Here is an 18,137-nt window from a genome sequence, read left to right on the forward strand (position 1 = left end):
TAAATATATGATAGAGAAAATACGAAGCAAACCACTCGGAAAAAATCGCGAAGAATAACGAAATCGTGGAAATGTCGGAAATGCTTTAAAAATATCAACAAATATTTCTATGAAAAGATATAAAAAAAAAGAAGAACTGAAAACTCTCAAAGATTCACTGAAACAAAAAAATTTTGATGAAAAATCATTAAAAAAACCAAATAAAAAATAATAATCCCCAAATGAAAAAGAAAGAACCTGGGAAGATACCGTGAAAGATACAACAAAGATAAAAGAAAAGGCAATGGCTATTCGATTCGAAAGTAGAATCTTTCTAAAATGAATTCGATAACTTTCCCTATAGGGTGATCCACATCATGCTGCCTCGTACACGTCTCCTTGATCCCGTGGGAAGAACAAGGTCGCAGGACATGGCGGCGGGGCCACGTGGCACAGGAAACTCAGCCTCGAGTCACGAACCGAGAAACCAGATTGTATCTCCACCGATCGGCCGTCATCCTTTTGCGTTTAATTATCGAGTGCCTCGACTCGAGGGAACAAACGTTTCCATTTCATCGTCGCGACGACCCCCGATAATCGGTTCGACCTGTTGGCGTGGAAACGACCCGAAAGCTCTGTCGATGGATCTATATTAATTTGGAGACATGCAGTCTCGTTAATTCGTCGCTACCGCTACCGAGGTCCATTGGGAAAAGAGCGAATGTTTTTTTGGTTCGGTGGAATCGCAGTTGACTGGGTTTTGTGCTTTAAGCAGAGAATATTGATTCGAATCTGTTACAGATTGTCTTGTTTTTTGTCCTTTTTTTGAGACTACACGAAAAAGGAGTAGAAAAATAAAATGGGAAGATAGGATAAGAGGAGGATGACGATTGTTGTAGTTGACAAGTGAAATAGATTTATGGAATGGATTTATGGAATGGATTTACGGAGCAAGACGGAGGAGGTCAGATTCGTAACAGTCGCGTATTTAGCATTTTGCTTAATCACGAATCTTAATGGACTCGCGGTTGTGTCTCAACGCGAGTATTACTGGGACCAAGTGCTGCGACAGATCCAAAAATCCAAATCTAGAAGATAAATTAGCTGCGTTTACAGAAACATACGAGAATAAGAATATATAATAAGCTATGTGATGTTTATCTATCTACGTGCGTATGTTAGCAACCGCAGCTAACAAGGTTTGCGGCGTGTCTGTGTATTGAATAAATCAAACAATTCAAGAGGAGCACGCAAGTTGCTCGTGTCTTTAGACTTGGTTCGGAGTCGAGATACACAGTCGTACCATAAATTAGGAGTCTTCGAAGGGTCTCAACGGGCGTCATTGTTGGTGCTCAAAGTTGTCTAAACATTTCAGCGTCAACGGTCGAAACTTGGAAGAGATCTTCCAGAGCAGTCCGAGAGACCACCCTAGGAATTTGTAAAACACTTCAACCCCGCTTTGGCAGACGAGAAAAAGCTTCTGATTGGCCCGTTGTTTTCGACAAGCTTGTCGATGGAAAACCTCGGAGGACCCATAAATACGTAAAAACCCGCGATCTAATTATCAGTACATTGCACTTGACTGTCCGACGTTTCGTCCACGTGCCAGTTCACATTTGTTTGTTCGGGGCAGACTTGAATCACAAACATCGTCCGATCATCGTGAAAGTTAAACATCTGAAAACCTTCCCTTTCTGCTTAAAAATTTGTTTAAAGCTGTCCAAACATTATACGCTAAATGCTATACGATAAACCTTATATTCATTGCATCACGTGGAGATATGGCGACGTCAAGATTGTGTAACACCAAGTCGATCCTTGCCAGGCCGCACAGCGGTCGTCTGGTCTCTGGGAACGGATGGAGGTCACTGTGGGAGCGGTCGTATTGTGGAAATGTCGAAACGTAGGACAGGGAGCCAAGACAAACAAGAAGGCAACGGCTGTTGGTTGAGATTCACGATGGAAAAGAACGAAAGGAGAAGGAAGTACGGATAGAAACGAGCGTGAAACGTGTATCGGAACGTTAAAGCGATGGCAGAATTACGAAATGCCATGCCGGACGCGATAAATCCTCTGCCGAGAAAAATGACGCACAGAAACAACAGGACCTGGCCAAGACCATCGAAAAACGTTCAGCTTGTTGGGAATAGAATCAAGGGAATGATACAAGGTGGCTACCGGCTCGAGAAAAGCCTTTTTGGCGAAGGTGACGATGCAGGGAATATTTATAGAATCCTTTACCCCTGCTTTATGTAGATTTTTTTTTTTTTTTTAATAAGGATGGAGTTTCAACGATTTTTATGCTCCAACTCGTGATAACTTTTTGTTATTTGTGGTTTGTACTGCAGTCTTCTATGCAGCTTCTATTTTAGGCTTGAAACTTTGGAATTACATACTGCGTGATATCGATATACAGTGGCTGCAAAAGTATTTTTTATTTATTTCACGGCACCGTAATTTTTACGGTGATTATATGGTGGTTTAATGAGGTCTACATAAGTGTATTAAATTTTGTATCGCTAGTAGTAGTTCATACGGCTACAACAATTTGTTGCTGTGAAAATAAAATGTACAGCCTGATGGACACATACTTTATCGGAAAATAACGCTATGTGTAAATACTTTTTCTAACCACTTTGTATGACGCTCGTTTGCACGTACAAATATAACGACTGATATTATTTTCTATCTATATCGTGCAATTATTCGGGAATATTTTTAATTAAATCAATATCGCTCGATAAATCAACGTGGCTGCGTAACATTATGGTGGAAATTCACAGTAGCCTAAATAATAACCGGAACGTTCGATCCTATCGAATCGAATAATTCTTCCAATCGAACGATCACTTAACTCGTGGGCTGGGCCACTTTTTTAAAATCAGAATCTTCTTCAACTACGGAATTAAAAATTAATAGCCGGTCGCAGATGAGACAAATCTTCATGCAGCTTCCGCGTTAATAAAACTACGAAACTGCACAAAAATATCTACCAATTACGCTCTGACGCTGTGATACTAAAGTTGCAAAATTTCTGATAATACCAAACAACACAATTTCTAAACACAAACTATAATTACGAAAGATGTACTTAACTTTCCAAGTCTTAAAATATTCCAACCTACACTTCAACATCTCCACCTTCAGTTTCCTACAAATTTCCACTCGAATACACAATTCTATCCAAACTTAAGCGCATCCATTTCATCGATCACGCGAACATATGGGTTATTTCAATCTATATAACAATAAGTGGAATAGTAGAGGATAATGGAGGGGAGAAAGAGAGAGAGAGAGAGAGAGAGAGAGAGAGGGAGGGAGAGGAGAGTGTTGCTACATCTCGAGTGGGGAAAAACCGCTCGAATTGGTCTCTAATTGGAGATCCCGAAGCGTTAAGGAAGATGAGACGGAAGGAGGAGAAGAGCCATTAACGGCTCACGAAATAATTTCCTCCCCGCTGGCCGGTATCTCGGACTCGGCGCAATAACGACACCGAGTGCACTCGGAAGCGTGCTTGCATCTGCAGATAGGCAGTTCTTAATGGTGCCTCCGGGGAAGAAAGGGACGTTCAACGGGGAATTAGGGCTTGTCGTTAATCGCGACCATCCCTCTCTGAAGTTGTGTAACATCGATATCTGGCGCTCGATCGCGACGTATTCGCGTTTTCGCGAATCTCGACGTCGACACCGCGACGACGAACATTTGCCTTTTTTTCCGTACAGGAACATCGAAGCATATCGGATGAAATTGGGAAGGATCGCGTTGCACTTAGGCGAAGATTCGTGAATTTTTGTATTTACTTAGTGGAACAATAGCAATTTAATCGAGACAAGATGTCCGAATGTCAGGCTATTTAAGGGAGAAAGGCTCGGGGGTGGGTAGGATGGTCAAAGACAGATTGAGATGTGGAAACGTGGGAGAGGCGAACAAATATTGGAGGTCGGCACTGGAAAGAATGTGTGAAATCTGTGGGAGGAATATTGGGACGTTGGAACTTCTGCGGGAGAACTGAGCAGGGGTAGGAAGAATAGTCGTGAGCGTAGAAAATATTCTAAGGGATGAAAGATCGGCATAGGTGGAGGAACGGTTAAGGAAGGTAGGAAGAATAAGGAAAGGGGAAGATAAAGAGAGAAATGGTGGAAGAAATAAGATTAAAAAGTGCAATAAGCGGACGATAGGGATGGCTGGCGGAGATAATAGTTTTAGAATAGAGAAAACTTCGAGCGTAGATTTTTACTATGTAGTAATCAGGTTAAGGATAGTATAAGAATAAAGTTTGGAAAGATCGGTGAGAAGATAGGATGAGGAAGTGTATGGTTAGAAGGATTGTGACCAAATCGCGTTGTTGATTGACCGCGAGGTTGAAGCCAAACAAATTATTGTTGTTGTCGTAGTAATTCGATTGGTTATCGTTTCTTTTCGTTAACTTGAAATTTGAGTTGCTATACGTCATATTGTATCAATAGGATACGTACTAGTATAGGATTATATTAACCCCTTAACCTACAACCACGGGCATAGCCCGTAGTATAATACGATGATCGGGCCAAACGTAAATTCTCGAACGTAAATCGTAGGTTAAGGGGTTAATGTATTATAATAATGGCTAAAGTGATTTCTTTCTAATTAATTAATTTAATTTTTAATTAATTTGGATAATGATCCAATTGTTTATTGTTCTTGTTATTTGAACTCTATTAATTACTATAAATAATGTTGTATTAGTAGATACACTAACACAGGGATACATCAATGTACAACGACAGAACGATAAATGAAACCAATGATAAAATTGTGAAAATCGTCGCATACTATGAAAACATTGGTACGGATATAAATCGTAGATATATATAAGTTGAATTGAAGTACCAGTGGCGCAGCAGAAACGGACCAACCGTGGCCAGACACTTCGTAGAATCAATACAATGTCGACGATACAATATGTCGACAATGAAAAATTCACTTTAGGAATTAGATGTTCTTATTCAACGAGTTGTATTTGATATCTGAACCCTGTTTGCGGTGTATATCTTACGTTTGATCTCTGTCTGCGCCCCAACGTTTCTACACACCAAGGAGAAATAAAATCTTCGAAGTAGGAATTTCGAAAGAAAAATCTATCCCAGTCTATGTCTATGTTTTTAAAGAAAAATTCATTGAAATCAGCTCTCGTATGGTTCTAGCAAATCTACGAAGATAATCTACCGATGATAGTCGCCATATGGCTTCTGGATACGAGGAAAAGCGCGAAAGAAGTCTTAGAAAGGGGCGAAACGGCGTAAAAGCGACTGTTCCCGTCGTGTGTCTGCCGCGAATACCAATTTCTACTTTATGGCGATATACGCAGCAACGCGTTCGCACAAAGCGTCTCGTGAGACGAAAACTGGAATGGAATTCAAAGAGAATTCGATACCAAACAATGGCTCGATGAAACGTGAACATGTGGACGGACCTCGAAGCTTTATCGTTCCCTTTTTCCACGTTCGTTTCGGGGTAATGCGCGATACTTGATACGTATACCTGGTTCATTGGATTTTTCAGAGTCCCTTGAAATCTCTAGAAATCCCTCCCCTCCTTTTTAGGCTTTTGGGTCGTAGATATTGTTCGTTCGAAGCATCGCCAAAAGCTCGTTTCGAGTTACGCACGATTTCACGATTATTTTATATCTTCTATCATGGCAAATATAAACTCCTTCCATTTGCAACCAGACTACTGGCTGACGAGGCTATTTTTCTATTTAAAATCTTAAATGGATTTATCGACCGTCCAACGAGACGACTTCCTCCGTCTTTCTTCTCCAGATTGGTCACGTAAATATTATCGCCCATCTATGTGAGTTAAGCAACGCCTTATGCAATGATATCAACCTTTTTTCCACCTCAACCAGCAATCTCAGAGAGAAGGTCTATGAAGCCTTAGCTAACCCGAGCCGAGCATTAGCGTAGTTTTAGCATAGCGCATTTATTATATTTGTTTTGTGTTTGTCTAATTGTCTCAGAGCGACCGTATTACTCCGACACTTGTTACTGCATGTCACTTTCTTGTGAAAAGCACCTTTGCCCGTTTAATTAATAAATTTAATTAAATCGTACGTTTGTTTCGTTTTATAATTTCCACTCTGTTATCCTTTCTATCGACCCGTTTCGCAGATTCTTGTATAAAATGCTTCTATTATCACCAACTAATTAACCCTCACTATGTAACTGCGCCTTCAAACTTTCTCAGCTAACACTGTTGCGAAATCTCTGACAAATCGTACAGTAAATATCGACAACTAAGTGATTGCGGATTTTGTCAGTACCACCTAATGACAAAATCCGCAATCACTTAGTTGCCAACCCAATAGTACAAAGTAAGACAAATGAAACATAACGTTTGTTGTTTAACTTAATTCAAACAAGAAAAATGCAAAACGTGGGTTTACTCGGTAAGGGTTAACACTTAAATACAGCGTTCGCACGTTAAACATTTTATAGAAGCGCGTGATTTAAAATTCTATTACTAGCTATTTACTAAAACTCTGGTGTCTGTAGACTTGGTAACGCGTAGATGTTTGTAAAATGCAGTAGGAGATAATTGACAGAGGGACGCGTAAGGTCGTTACGAGTCGAACATTCCCGTGCCACGTGCAACGACGTGAGGAAGAAGCGTGGGTGGAGCTATCACACACGCGATCCAGAAGCCTCGACGAAGCCACGTGGGTCAGTTTAGGTCAAAATCTCATTTCGCACGTGAAGCGACTCTCGAGAGCCGCGTGGCCCATTTCCGACATAATTAGCTCGCTGTGTAGAACTTTCCAATATCGGATGATATTAAATTTTCACAAAACCCTACGAATCTAACTTGCAGCCCTTAATTATAAAATTATACGATACAACTACGAATCGGGGGCAAAAATTAATATCTTACCACGAAATCTTTTTCTGCATTCTACATGATGTAGATATATTTATAAATTGACACGACAGGATAATCGAAGACACTGAGTTTTAATCGTAAAATGTAAAGTTAGAATCGATACCAGCCTTGTTACTAATTGTAAACGCCTGACTGGGTTTTTCTTTCTTCGCGATTCAAAAAGTATCTGGAAATCAGAAATCATTTACATAGACTGAGACTATACATAAACTAAGGATTCATTTACTAATTTTAATGAGATATATAATTACCAATGAGATATATTAGGTTGTTCCAAAAGATTTATAGGAGAATAGTAAGAAACACATTTTTTCTTTCATATTATTTTACTGAATTATGTATGATGCGATTTTATTCTATTTCTATTACCATTATCATACATAATTCAATAAAATAATATAAAACGAAAAATGTGCATCTACCATTTCCTTATAAAACGAAAGAAACTTTCTGGACAACCCGATACCCGTAACAAAATTTTCAAAATACAGCACAATTTAATATTCTTTATACCACGCGCAGTTAATAAGTATCACCTCCATTTTTTAATTACGACATCCATTCCTTTCCATCTTAATTATAAGCATACATAGATATAGTATAATTTAATATATTTTATACTACACGAAGTTAATAGGTATCAACTCCATTTTCTAATTACGACATCCACTTGTTCCCACATTAATTGCAAGCGCACTAATTACAAGCGATGAACCATCCTCTGAGCTTTTAAAAGAAGAACGCACGAATTCCACCGTATAGGAAACGAGCCGTGTAGCAAGTCGCGTAACAAACAAATAAAAAGTGAAGCAACGATTTTTGCAAAAGACAAGAGTTCGCAGGCGGCGAAATAATGTTTTGAAACTGGCTGGTAACAAAGGAACTCGCGCGTTCCGGGTGGATATTAATTCGTGGAAAGGCCGATAAAGCAAGCACAAAGGCGGACACAGAGAATTGGCATCCGCGGCCAAGTTCACGACGGGGGAGTGGGAAACGAGCCCTCGAAACTGCGATCGTTAGCATTAAACGGTCGCGTTTATACGAAGGTGAGCGCACGGCGAGGCTCAATTAATGTTCGACGAGAGTTGCTCCCGAAACTTTTGCACCCTGGCCATCCCGCGGGAATTTTCTGAATAATTTAAACCGCGACCGCGTTGCTTTCCGACCAGCGAGCCAGATCAAACAGGTAAACTTTTACCACCCAGGTCTGCCTTCGGGCTATTAATTTTCCAACCGCATTAAAGATAACACCTCGAGATCCTCGAATTTCGGAATTTCGATCGCCGTAAAGCATACTCCATGTTATTATCGTCCATTGTTTAAGTATCGCGCGTGATTACCGAAGAGTCTCTCGCGATTACGAGTTAAACAAGGTTATTAGGATTATGCGTTCAAGCGAAATTCGAGCGCATAATTCTAGATCCGAATATACAGACTGATCCTACTAACTTCGTCAGCTCGAGTATCTCGTGTGTTTTTAATGATATTGAGAAATATTTCAGCAACAAGTTGAATGATTCCGACGTAATCTGAAATGATTAGTTTCTTCGAAGATGAACGCGTAGAGAACAGACGAAGTTGACCGGTGTCTTTTTAATGGAATTATATATTTCTTAACGCATTAGTCGATCCAGCTGCACATTCTCCGCAAGGAATGCATTAATATAGTTAAATGCGGAGAAACTATTAGTTTGGCAGGTATTTTAACTTTAATTTGTGAAATTTAACGCACGAAAGGCAAGGAAAAATGCGAAACGGCATTTCTGTATTTACGTTGTCTTCGTCTTTCGTACGTTAAATTCGACAAATTGAAGTTGATACATTTGCTAAACTAATCATTTTTCGATCTGATTATTTCGTAAATATATTAATACCTTTCCTTGGGGAATGCAGAGATCGATCGATTAATACATTAAAAATGTACATGATTCTATGTGAAATAAAACATAGGTGAGTTTCATATCTTCTCTACGCGTTCATCTCAAAACTCAACGCGTCACCTTCTAAATCGTCCAACTTGTACTTGAAACATTTTTCAATATTATCAAAAACAAGCGATAACACATCCTATCGTCCTGTGATGAACACAGGAGTGTCTTTAGGAAGTTAGAAAAGTTAGTTAGGAAACTACTAACCTAATACCTTAGGAAACCTTAATTATCCTTATCTCAAATAAATAAATCTTCACAGAAATCTAGATTCACGCAATCACCGTGATCAATCGCTCTAATCACAACTCTGTCATTTTCTTTCTCGAAATTCTACTCCATCTGAAAGCCATCTCAACCTTCTCTCCGTTCGATTTTTCGTCCGAACGTCGCGAAAGGATGAGCTAGGTTGGCGTTAAAATTTTCCAGACAATTCCGCGGAATCGTAACATTCGACGATTTTACCGTCGACTCTCTTTATTATCCCATTCCGTTTCTATCGTTGGAAATTCTTTATCGAGCCACGTTTGCGACCATCAGCTCGACCGTAAAGCGGCTACTCGTAAAATTATCCGTCAGCGTGCAGAGCATCGTCGTCCGGCACCACGAAGAACCAACGAAATTCATCGGGTTCGTAGCTACGACGAAGATTCGATCTACGTATTTTCGTGATTCTACGCTGAAGCAGGAATTCGAATATGGGCCACGCTGATGAGGCGAAATTCGAGGCTGTTTTCTACCAACGCGCTAGGTGTTTGGATGGATAATGATCCTCTTAATTGCAAGGCCCGTACGCCGAGCTGACTTGGCTTTTAGAAAAAATTTGGAAAAAAACTTCGTCCTTCTTTTTAACTTTCTTTCCCTTTCTCTCCAAGTATAACAAGAATGAGCTTTGCTTTATTCGCAGTGGTACTGTGGAATATGTTTGGTACTTAATTCGATAAATTTACATTTTTATTATATTGTATAATAAATTTATTATATTATATAATATTGTCTACGATAAAGATGTTTCTCATTTATATTTACATTTGCAATCTCTGCTTCAAAATTTGTACTCTTATTTATTACTATTGAGTGTGTACCAATTTAGATTGTCAAGATTTCTTTTTAACACGAACGATGTTATAGATGTATCCATTTTAGAAGAAGCACTAAGTTTCAGAGTGTTTTACGAACAGAAATCCTAGCCGAAGGACCAAGCCGTGCTTTTAACATCAAATTTCCGCGAATCTTCCGCAAAATCAGCTCAAAGAAATTTGTCCGCCAATAGAATCGCTCGTTCTTCCAACGCAACGTCCTTCAACTCTATTTCTCTTGCTATATCCACCGGCTGCTGCGCCCGCGTTGCGTCTATAATTCATCTTCGCCACCTTGCACACCCCCGTGCTTCCTTTTTCTTTCATCATTTCACTCCACGTTCGACAACGAACCAACCCACGCAAAACGCAATTTCTCTTGCCAGTCGCCTGTTGTTCCCTTTTTCCATCTCGGTCGCAGCGTGTGCACCAAAACGCGTCCGCGATGATTAAGAGCACATTCACGGATACGTAGACAGATACAAATACAAAGGCAAATTGCGCGATAGAAATAAAAAAACGTTGGTTGTTCTTAATGACTGGCTTTAAGTTCGTCCAACTGACCTGACATCTCGGCCGTTCTACTTGAAGTTGATTGATATTAAACGTCGTTTATGTAAATTTACTTAGGACGAGGTTTGTTCACGCGAGGGTCACATTGATTCGCAAAATAGGATTGTTTCTGGACAAGAATCGATTCAAGATTGAAATTTCTAGAGTCTAGAAAATTTCATTTTTTACCAGTCATATTTTATATGCTAAATGCGTTCTTCTTCTAATTATTATTCAGCTCTCGTGTTAATACGACACGATATTTGCAAGATATTTCTAAGATATTTAGAAAATAGCGACAAATTTCTAAAAAGTATATTCGCTCGATTATTATTACTTTCTATTCTTCTTCGTGACGCGAACAATATTACACCCGAACGTACAGAAATATTATCCTCTTACCGGTTTACCTTGTATCAATTTACTGCGTGTACCTATCTCGATTTATTTTGTATCGCTTTAAGGCCAAGGAACAAATTACATTGATAAAATAGATGTTATCTATCATGAAAGATGGAAGCACATGAAACCATATGAAACTTTGAATGGACAATCTGCGGGATGAACTAGAATAATTAGAAACGTAAAAATTCAAGACCACCGGGCATTAAAACGCGATAATACAGAAAATTATAGAATAATTCTATTTTTTTATTTCCTTTTTCCATAACATGGATGTTGTCGAGATTCTGTCAACAATCTCGAAGAAATGATAGAATCGATTGCTTTCACAGGGGATATTTCGAGTCGAAGGCACCGTTCCAAAGTGGTTCTCGATCGATTGCTGAACGACAAAGGCCACAGGCAGAAGTTGCAAGCTCTCTCTTCGACCGAGTTTATTTTACGTCACTTCCAGCTTTCCAACAGTTGCGAAGATTCTCGTCTTCCAAAACATTTAATTTGACGTTCCAGCTTGAAAAACAGCTTTCAACGGAGTATTTCTGCGGTGGAAGTAACTGTAGCTCATTTAACGTAGTATCTGGAGTGACGAACCGTGTCCTGGCCAAGTGCTACGAGATTTTCTTGATCCTGATTTTCTTAATAAACAAGACGTAAGAAATTTTATTGTCACTTCCTTTACTGACTTTGAAAACGATCATTCTTGTTCCGTTACATCTACGAAATAAGATTATACCAGTCTCTTCCGTTAATCTCCTCGACAAGAGACTAGTTTTTCACGAAACTTTCACGAATTACTGTTACGTAAAATATCATAATTATTGTATGATATATTGGACGATTAAAACATGAAATATCTGATTACGAAGGAACAATTACTATTAGTGGAACAAAGAATCTAATATTAAAACACGATTCGTAGGAAGTTCGTAAAAAATTCATGAAGAATTCAGCGCAAGGTAAAGAACTACCAATATCTTAGTTATCCATGTCGAAGTAAACGAAGAGAAAGAGAAAACGAAAAACGGGAAGCAGATGGAGGCTTAATGGTGATTGTAGACGAAAGACAATAATATACAGTAACTTCCTAGTAAATTATCGAAGAACGACGAAATAGTTAATTACGAAGAAACAAACAACGAAACAATGAATCTGTAAAAAGAAGAACCCGATTGAACGCGAAAATTCCTTTAAAAATTCACAAGAAATATCCTGAAAGAGTAAAGTACCCTCGATATCTTTATCCTCATTTCTACCTCTCTCAACCTTCCAAGAAGAAAAAATAAATAGATAAAAAGAAGATACGGCAGTACATTAATCCTAAACGTCGACAAAATGCAACAATATACAAAATATTCAATATAAAAATATTCAAAAGTAAATCTTTGTGTGAAAACAAAATTTTTTCACGAAACAAACATCCGAAAACAAAATTCCTAAAAGAATTCGCAAAGAACTACCCTACCATACCGAATTAAAAAGCTACTCCGCTGTTTTTCGTCAGAAAGGAGAAAAAGAGCGGTGGAAAAAAAGAGAAGGACAACGACGAGATGATAGCGGATTAATCGTAAACGATAGAAGTCGCGTCGTCGTCTCGTCGACGAAAGGTAATAACAACCCCTTTTGGAAGATGTGGTCGTCGTCGCCTGGAAGGCGGGAGGCTGCACGAGGGCGTGCTGCGGAGGGATGAAGGACAGAATCGAATCGATTCGAGTTATTGTGTTCTGGCGTGTATTGTGTCTGCAGAACAATCGCAGACACCGTGAAGACGACCGTGATGGAACTAATTGATGCGCGTAATTGAGGATTTGCGACGTGGGCAGGGGGTGTGTGTGTGTCGTCGCGTCGGGGTTGTTGCTTTCATTTCGTTCCACCTAGGGAACACGTCTGTCCTATTGTCGGACGCCATCCATCGTGAAGAATCGAAATTAAGGGGGATTCTGGGTGGATAGCTTTGAAAACTGAAAGAATCGATGCGTAAATTTATTTTGATGTATAACAGCATTTTTCGCGTGAAATACCGTTTCTCGTGTATCGCGAAGAATGAAAATAGAGGCGAAAATGAGCGGAATTGTTAAAAATGGACTGTTTTAGTTGAACTATGGTGGACTAGTTTTTATGTTGTTTCTATTGAAAAATTTTAATTGATTCGAAATTAAGAAATTGTTCAAAGTTGCCCCCTTTAACGGATAGGTTTAATTTTGTTCTGCTTGTTTTTCGGTTCAAAGGAATATTATTTAAGGAACGCGGTTGTTCACCGCTCGACCCAATTAATCCAGCCATTATCCGTCGGCACGTAGATCCGCGAAAATGGAGGAGAACACGAGAGGAAAGGTGCGAAAGAACGTACTTCAAAGGTTCGAGTGGATGGTTTTGCGGCAGTTCCGCCCAGGTGCGTTTTTCCAAGGATCGACGAGGAGAAAGGGGCGGAAAGAAAGAGAAAAATGGAGAAGAATGGTTGACTAGCGAGAGGAGAAACTCAAGAAAAGAAGAACGGGGAAGATTCGGTCCGTTGACTGGTGCTGATTTCGCGAAAAAGAGAGAAATGACTACTCGGAGAAAATACAAAAGAAAACGAGTTCAGTAAGCGAACAGAGAGAAGTTTTTGAGACAAAATTAAAGGAAAGAGCCGGAGAATGAAGGTAAAAGGGGGGAGGGGGGAGGGAAACGCGTGAAATCAGAGAGATGAGGTAGAAGAAAATAAAAAGTTAAAAAAGGTTGAAGTCGAAATTGAAGAGGAAGTTGTAAGAAAGAAGAAGGAGGATAATGTGCAAGATGTTGAAGGATTATGCTTTTTACCTGCTGCAAAACTAATAGATTATGGCAAACTGGAACTAATTAACGAGGGATATAGCTCAAAGGGGCATACATATTTACTGGAAAAATTCCGATTCCCGTGTTTACTGTGAGTTTTACCCTCGTTGCTTTATATCTGAGCTTGGACATTTTGTTTGCATATTTTTCTTCCCTCTAAATTACCCTTTTTTACCAGTTTATTCCTCGTTGTTGTATTTTTAATTTTGAACGACTCAAAGGAGATCTTAATTGTCTTGATTCGGTTAATTTTCTTGCAATTAATACGAAAAACCGACAGGCGAAAACGTAGAAATTCGCATTTCCAAGCCTGGCGAATTCCAATATTGGCAATTTGTTGAGAATTTAAAAAAAAACCTTGCGATTCTATACGCTTCAATCTTTAAATTTGGATTTCCATGGATACCAGTTTGCAGAATTCCCAATTCCGTACGCTTTAGTCTCGGAAACTCTCGATTTCATACGAGCCAATTTCTAAAATCGCATTTCTACGTGCTCCGATTTTCAAAACGTAATTCTATACGCGCGCATCTCCAGAAATTGCAATTCCACTGGCGCCAATTTCCAAAATTCCCAGTTCCACGCGCACCGTTTCAAGAATCTCGCCATTTCGTGTAAACTCAACCACCAATCTGAATCTGCAACGTTCAATTGCAGCGGCGCGATACTCGATCCAAGTATCAGCAGCAGCCAGACAGAGACGAAAAAAAAAAAAAGAGGAAGAAGAGGGAAGAAAGGCAGGACGAGAAGAGGCAAAGTAAAGAGAGAGGCTCTACGTCGCGTTAAAACAGAGAAACGCGTCAGCAGGCAGGCATCGACGCTTCGAGGCCTCGCTTTTCTATCTTGTCGAGGGTTTAAGGCCGGTTCACACGAGCGGAATCGATCAGGCTACCCTTATTGGATCAGACGAAACGAACCGCTCAACCGTGCATCCGTCGCACGCGGCACTAACTTGTCCGTTCTACGTATATACAAGGTGTGACAAAATATTAGTGCGCCACGAAAAAGCAATAATGGTACAAACACTGTTCTTTATTTACAAATACCATTAAGTATGTCATCATCTTGCGATGGGCTGTCTTACGGAAATAAGTTATTTGCTCCTTAAGAATTGAACGTTCATCGCGTATTTATACAGGGTGTTCCAAGTTTAACCTTTACTCTGCCCCTTGTGTCAATCTGACATATTTTCTCAGTGAAAGATTCTATTACACTCGTTCATTTGTACAAACATTTCTCTGGATCTTTTTGACTTTTATTCTTTTCACACGAATGGATATATTTGTTATTTTTATGGACAAAAAATACCTTTAGACCTGTAAATGACATTTGTTACGAAAACGTTGTTGGGTATCAATTTGACCTATATAACTTTGACGTTTTATCAAGCCCTTTGGCAGCTATAATTTTGCTATTACACGACAATTATGCTCTCCATGTACCACCCTTCCAGGATATATATAGTCATCTATAACCTTGAAAGTTAGCATAAACTTGAGGGAAGAAGAATGTAAATGTTCGCAGCACATGCTGTGACAAGTGTAAAACAACTTTACGGTCATCTCACAGATTTATTCCTTGTAAAGAATGCGAATTTTTATACTCGATAAGAGAATTTACAAAATGAACCTCTTCGTCTCATTGATTTTTTACCACTGTCAAATTAATACCGAGGGATATGTACAGATTGAAATGCGAAACCGAGGGGCGGATAAGGGTCAAAAACCATCAAATTTCGCCAATATATTCCATAAGTGGAAACAAGAGACAGATTTTGTACGAACACAGATCCGTAAACGTTTTATAAAGGCTTCTAAAAGACAAAAATGTAAAACCTAAGGGCGAGGGACGAACGTTATCGTGAAAGACGATTTGATCCGCGAGATCACGAGATCCGACACCGTTAGACTTTTATCTGCGGGGAACAGAAAAAGTGAACTGTGTATCGTACAAAAACTGGTTCTTGGGAAAAACTAATAAAAAGGATTAATAGCGCGTTCATTGAACTAAAGCAACATAAACATGAAATTCGAAGAGCGATAAGCTCAATCTGTTCGTACGACGTTAAGCTTGAGTTCGAAACGGTGAACGGTACTTTGAAATGGAAAAATAAATCGATTTTGTGTTCAACATGATAACGTGTGTTACTAAAGCACACGTATATTCGTACACGTCTTTCCCTTATTTCTACTCATCGTACAACATGTTGGCGAAGTTCGATCGTTCAAACTTGGGACAGTCTGTATAACGAAATTAAGAAATTCATAAAAAGAAGAATTAATCTGTTTGGTTTTCGAAAGGCTCAAATATCCTCTACATATTTCGCGACACTCTGTATACACATATGAAGGACAAGATGGTAGCACGAAGACGATACTTCGCTTCGTTCACGATGTCGCGATCGTTCTCATGTAAACGCATATCGAAGCCGTGGAATCGGTGGTCTTTCTCGCCGCGCGTAACTGTGTCAAGTGCCTTTCATGTTTTTCCCTCTAACGTGCCGCCATATAACGCGTCCTTTCCTGCGACTCGATTCTTCGAAAGGTTCTCCAGAGTTGCTATTCTCTTTCTTTTCTTTTTTTCCTTCTTTGCTTTCTTTTTTTGGATTGGTTTGGCGAAGTAGATTTGATCGATACACGTTTCACGGGGGATTGAAATTGACGTTGCGGGATGGAGGACGATGTAAAAATGTTCTGAAAGAAAAAGATGAAGAGGACTCACCGGTAACTGGAGCTTCAATATCGATCATAGTCTTCTCTGAGCGAAGAAGGGCTGCTCCATCGTTGACTATACGAAGAGCCGCTGCCTCGTCGATTCTACCTTCCAGGATAAAGTGTTGCTTGAGGACTTCCGGCCGTGGCCGATCCGTTCGCGGGTCGAACACATCAGCCACTGTCAATTTTTGCGACGGCGGAAAGGGCACATCTGTTAATAAAATCAATAAATTCTTGTTAGGACATGAATGCTTACTGTTAACGTGGTTAATGTTGTTAATTCAGTACGTGGTTTTATTTCCTCTAGTTATAAGACGATATCTTGCTAACTTGGTACATTGTTTTATTTTCTCCCAGTTACGAGAATCATTTTTGCTCATTGAGGTAAGAAGAAACTACATGTATAAGATGAAATGGAATATAAACACTGAAAAATTACCATTTCTATGAACTCATCGAGAAAGTAGCGACAAGTTGTTCGATGTTTTAAACAATTCGTAAAAACCTTGTTCATCGATTCTCTGCAACTTCTAATTTTCAGTTAGAGATTGAAGGCAAGAAATCGATGTACAATTGTTCGTGCATATTTAATTCATCCCTCGATATCTTAAAAGAAATTATTAAAAATCATGTCTGCCAAATCTCTCGAACCCATAGTTATAAAAATTTTAAAAAATTCAACGATATTCTATATCGATACGACCGTTATCACCAGCTAATTTTCCAAATCGTCGATCTTTCCCCTTAGAATAAACGATCGAAACACGCATATGTATATATACATACACACGTATATCCCTGAAACAAGCTGAAACGTAGCGAAATCCCGAATCCCGAGATCAGCGAAGGACTCACGTTCGTATCGCGAAGTCGAAGCAGCTCGGCCGGTATCCATTCCAGAAATTATACCAGCTTATCGTAACCACGCATCTGACACAGTTTCCGGAAAAAAGCACACGGGTAATCTCCTAGTATCTCTCGAACGAACATTTCGTACGGATTACCAAGCTAAAATCCACGCTGATTCGATCTCTCTCCTATTATTTTCTATTGCACGTTAAACTTGTATTGCGCTTATATCAGTCAGCTGCACTGTCGCTCGTGTTTGCACTCTGCGAGAGTTTAGTTTAATGACAAAATTACGGACAAACCAAACTGTTATCATTCATAAGACGTTCTTAATAATTCAATTAATTTTACGACAACTAAAATAAGATCGAATAAAAAGTGTGACCTCTCGTGTTCTCCTCTGTAATCTTCAACTAATAAAACACATTACTGACATGTTTCTTTAATATACATTCTCAACGTACAATCTATCGATTCCACACATGTCACTATCGTGTGCGCTGACACAGTGTCTTTTTTCAAGTAAAATACGTCAGCGTCATTCAGACGAGATCGTAGTTTACTGCTGTTGAGGTTATTAGATGTATGAAGAGAGGAACGCGTAGATAAATTGTGAAGTAGAAAATATATTTTAATACAGAAGTGTAAGTACAAGTAGGAATATAATTTAAGCTGGTCCAGATCCGCACGCTGGCAGTGTTACCCTATAACTGAAAACCCCGAAGCCATCGTCGTCTGTCTACTGTCTATGGTCTGCCTTCGTCCTAGTCTATTGTCTATACGCTGTCGATGGCTTCAGTGCTTGAGAAAACTAAAAAGACCAGATGTCGAGTTTTCTTAAAAGTGGTGATCACTTCAACAACTGTTAAAGGAAGTTCATCGTACGATCTTCCGTCAATTTAACT

At 39.3% G+C, this 18,137-nt stretch overlaps 1 protein-coding gene across 9 annotated transcripts in view; it reads right to left on the minus strand.

Annotated features, from left to right (window-relative positions):
- LOC117207338 overlaps positions 1 to 18,137 on the minus strand; it is a 148,002-nt gene that overhangs the window by 126,476 nt on the left and 3,389 nt on the right. For all 9 annotated transcript variants that reach the window (XM_033447443.1, XM_033447442.1, XM_033447451.1 and 6 more), the window contains exon 2: positions 16,391 to 16,594. In XM_033447443.1, the coding sequence (XP_033303334.1) occupies positions 16,391 to 16,594 (204 nt within the window). The remainder of the gene's footprint in view (positions 1 to 16,390; positions 16,595 to 18,137) is intronic.

The sequence above is a fragment of the Bombus bifarius genome, unplaced genomic scaffold (assembly GCF_011952205.1).
Source record: "Bombus bifarius isolate JDL3187 unplaced genomic scaffold, Bbif_JDL3187 scf7180000008028, whole genome shotgun sequence".
In the NCBI taxonomy this organism is placed as follows: domain Eukaryota; kingdom Metazoa; phylum Arthropoda; class Insecta; order Hymenoptera; family Apidae; genus Bombus; species Bombus bifarius.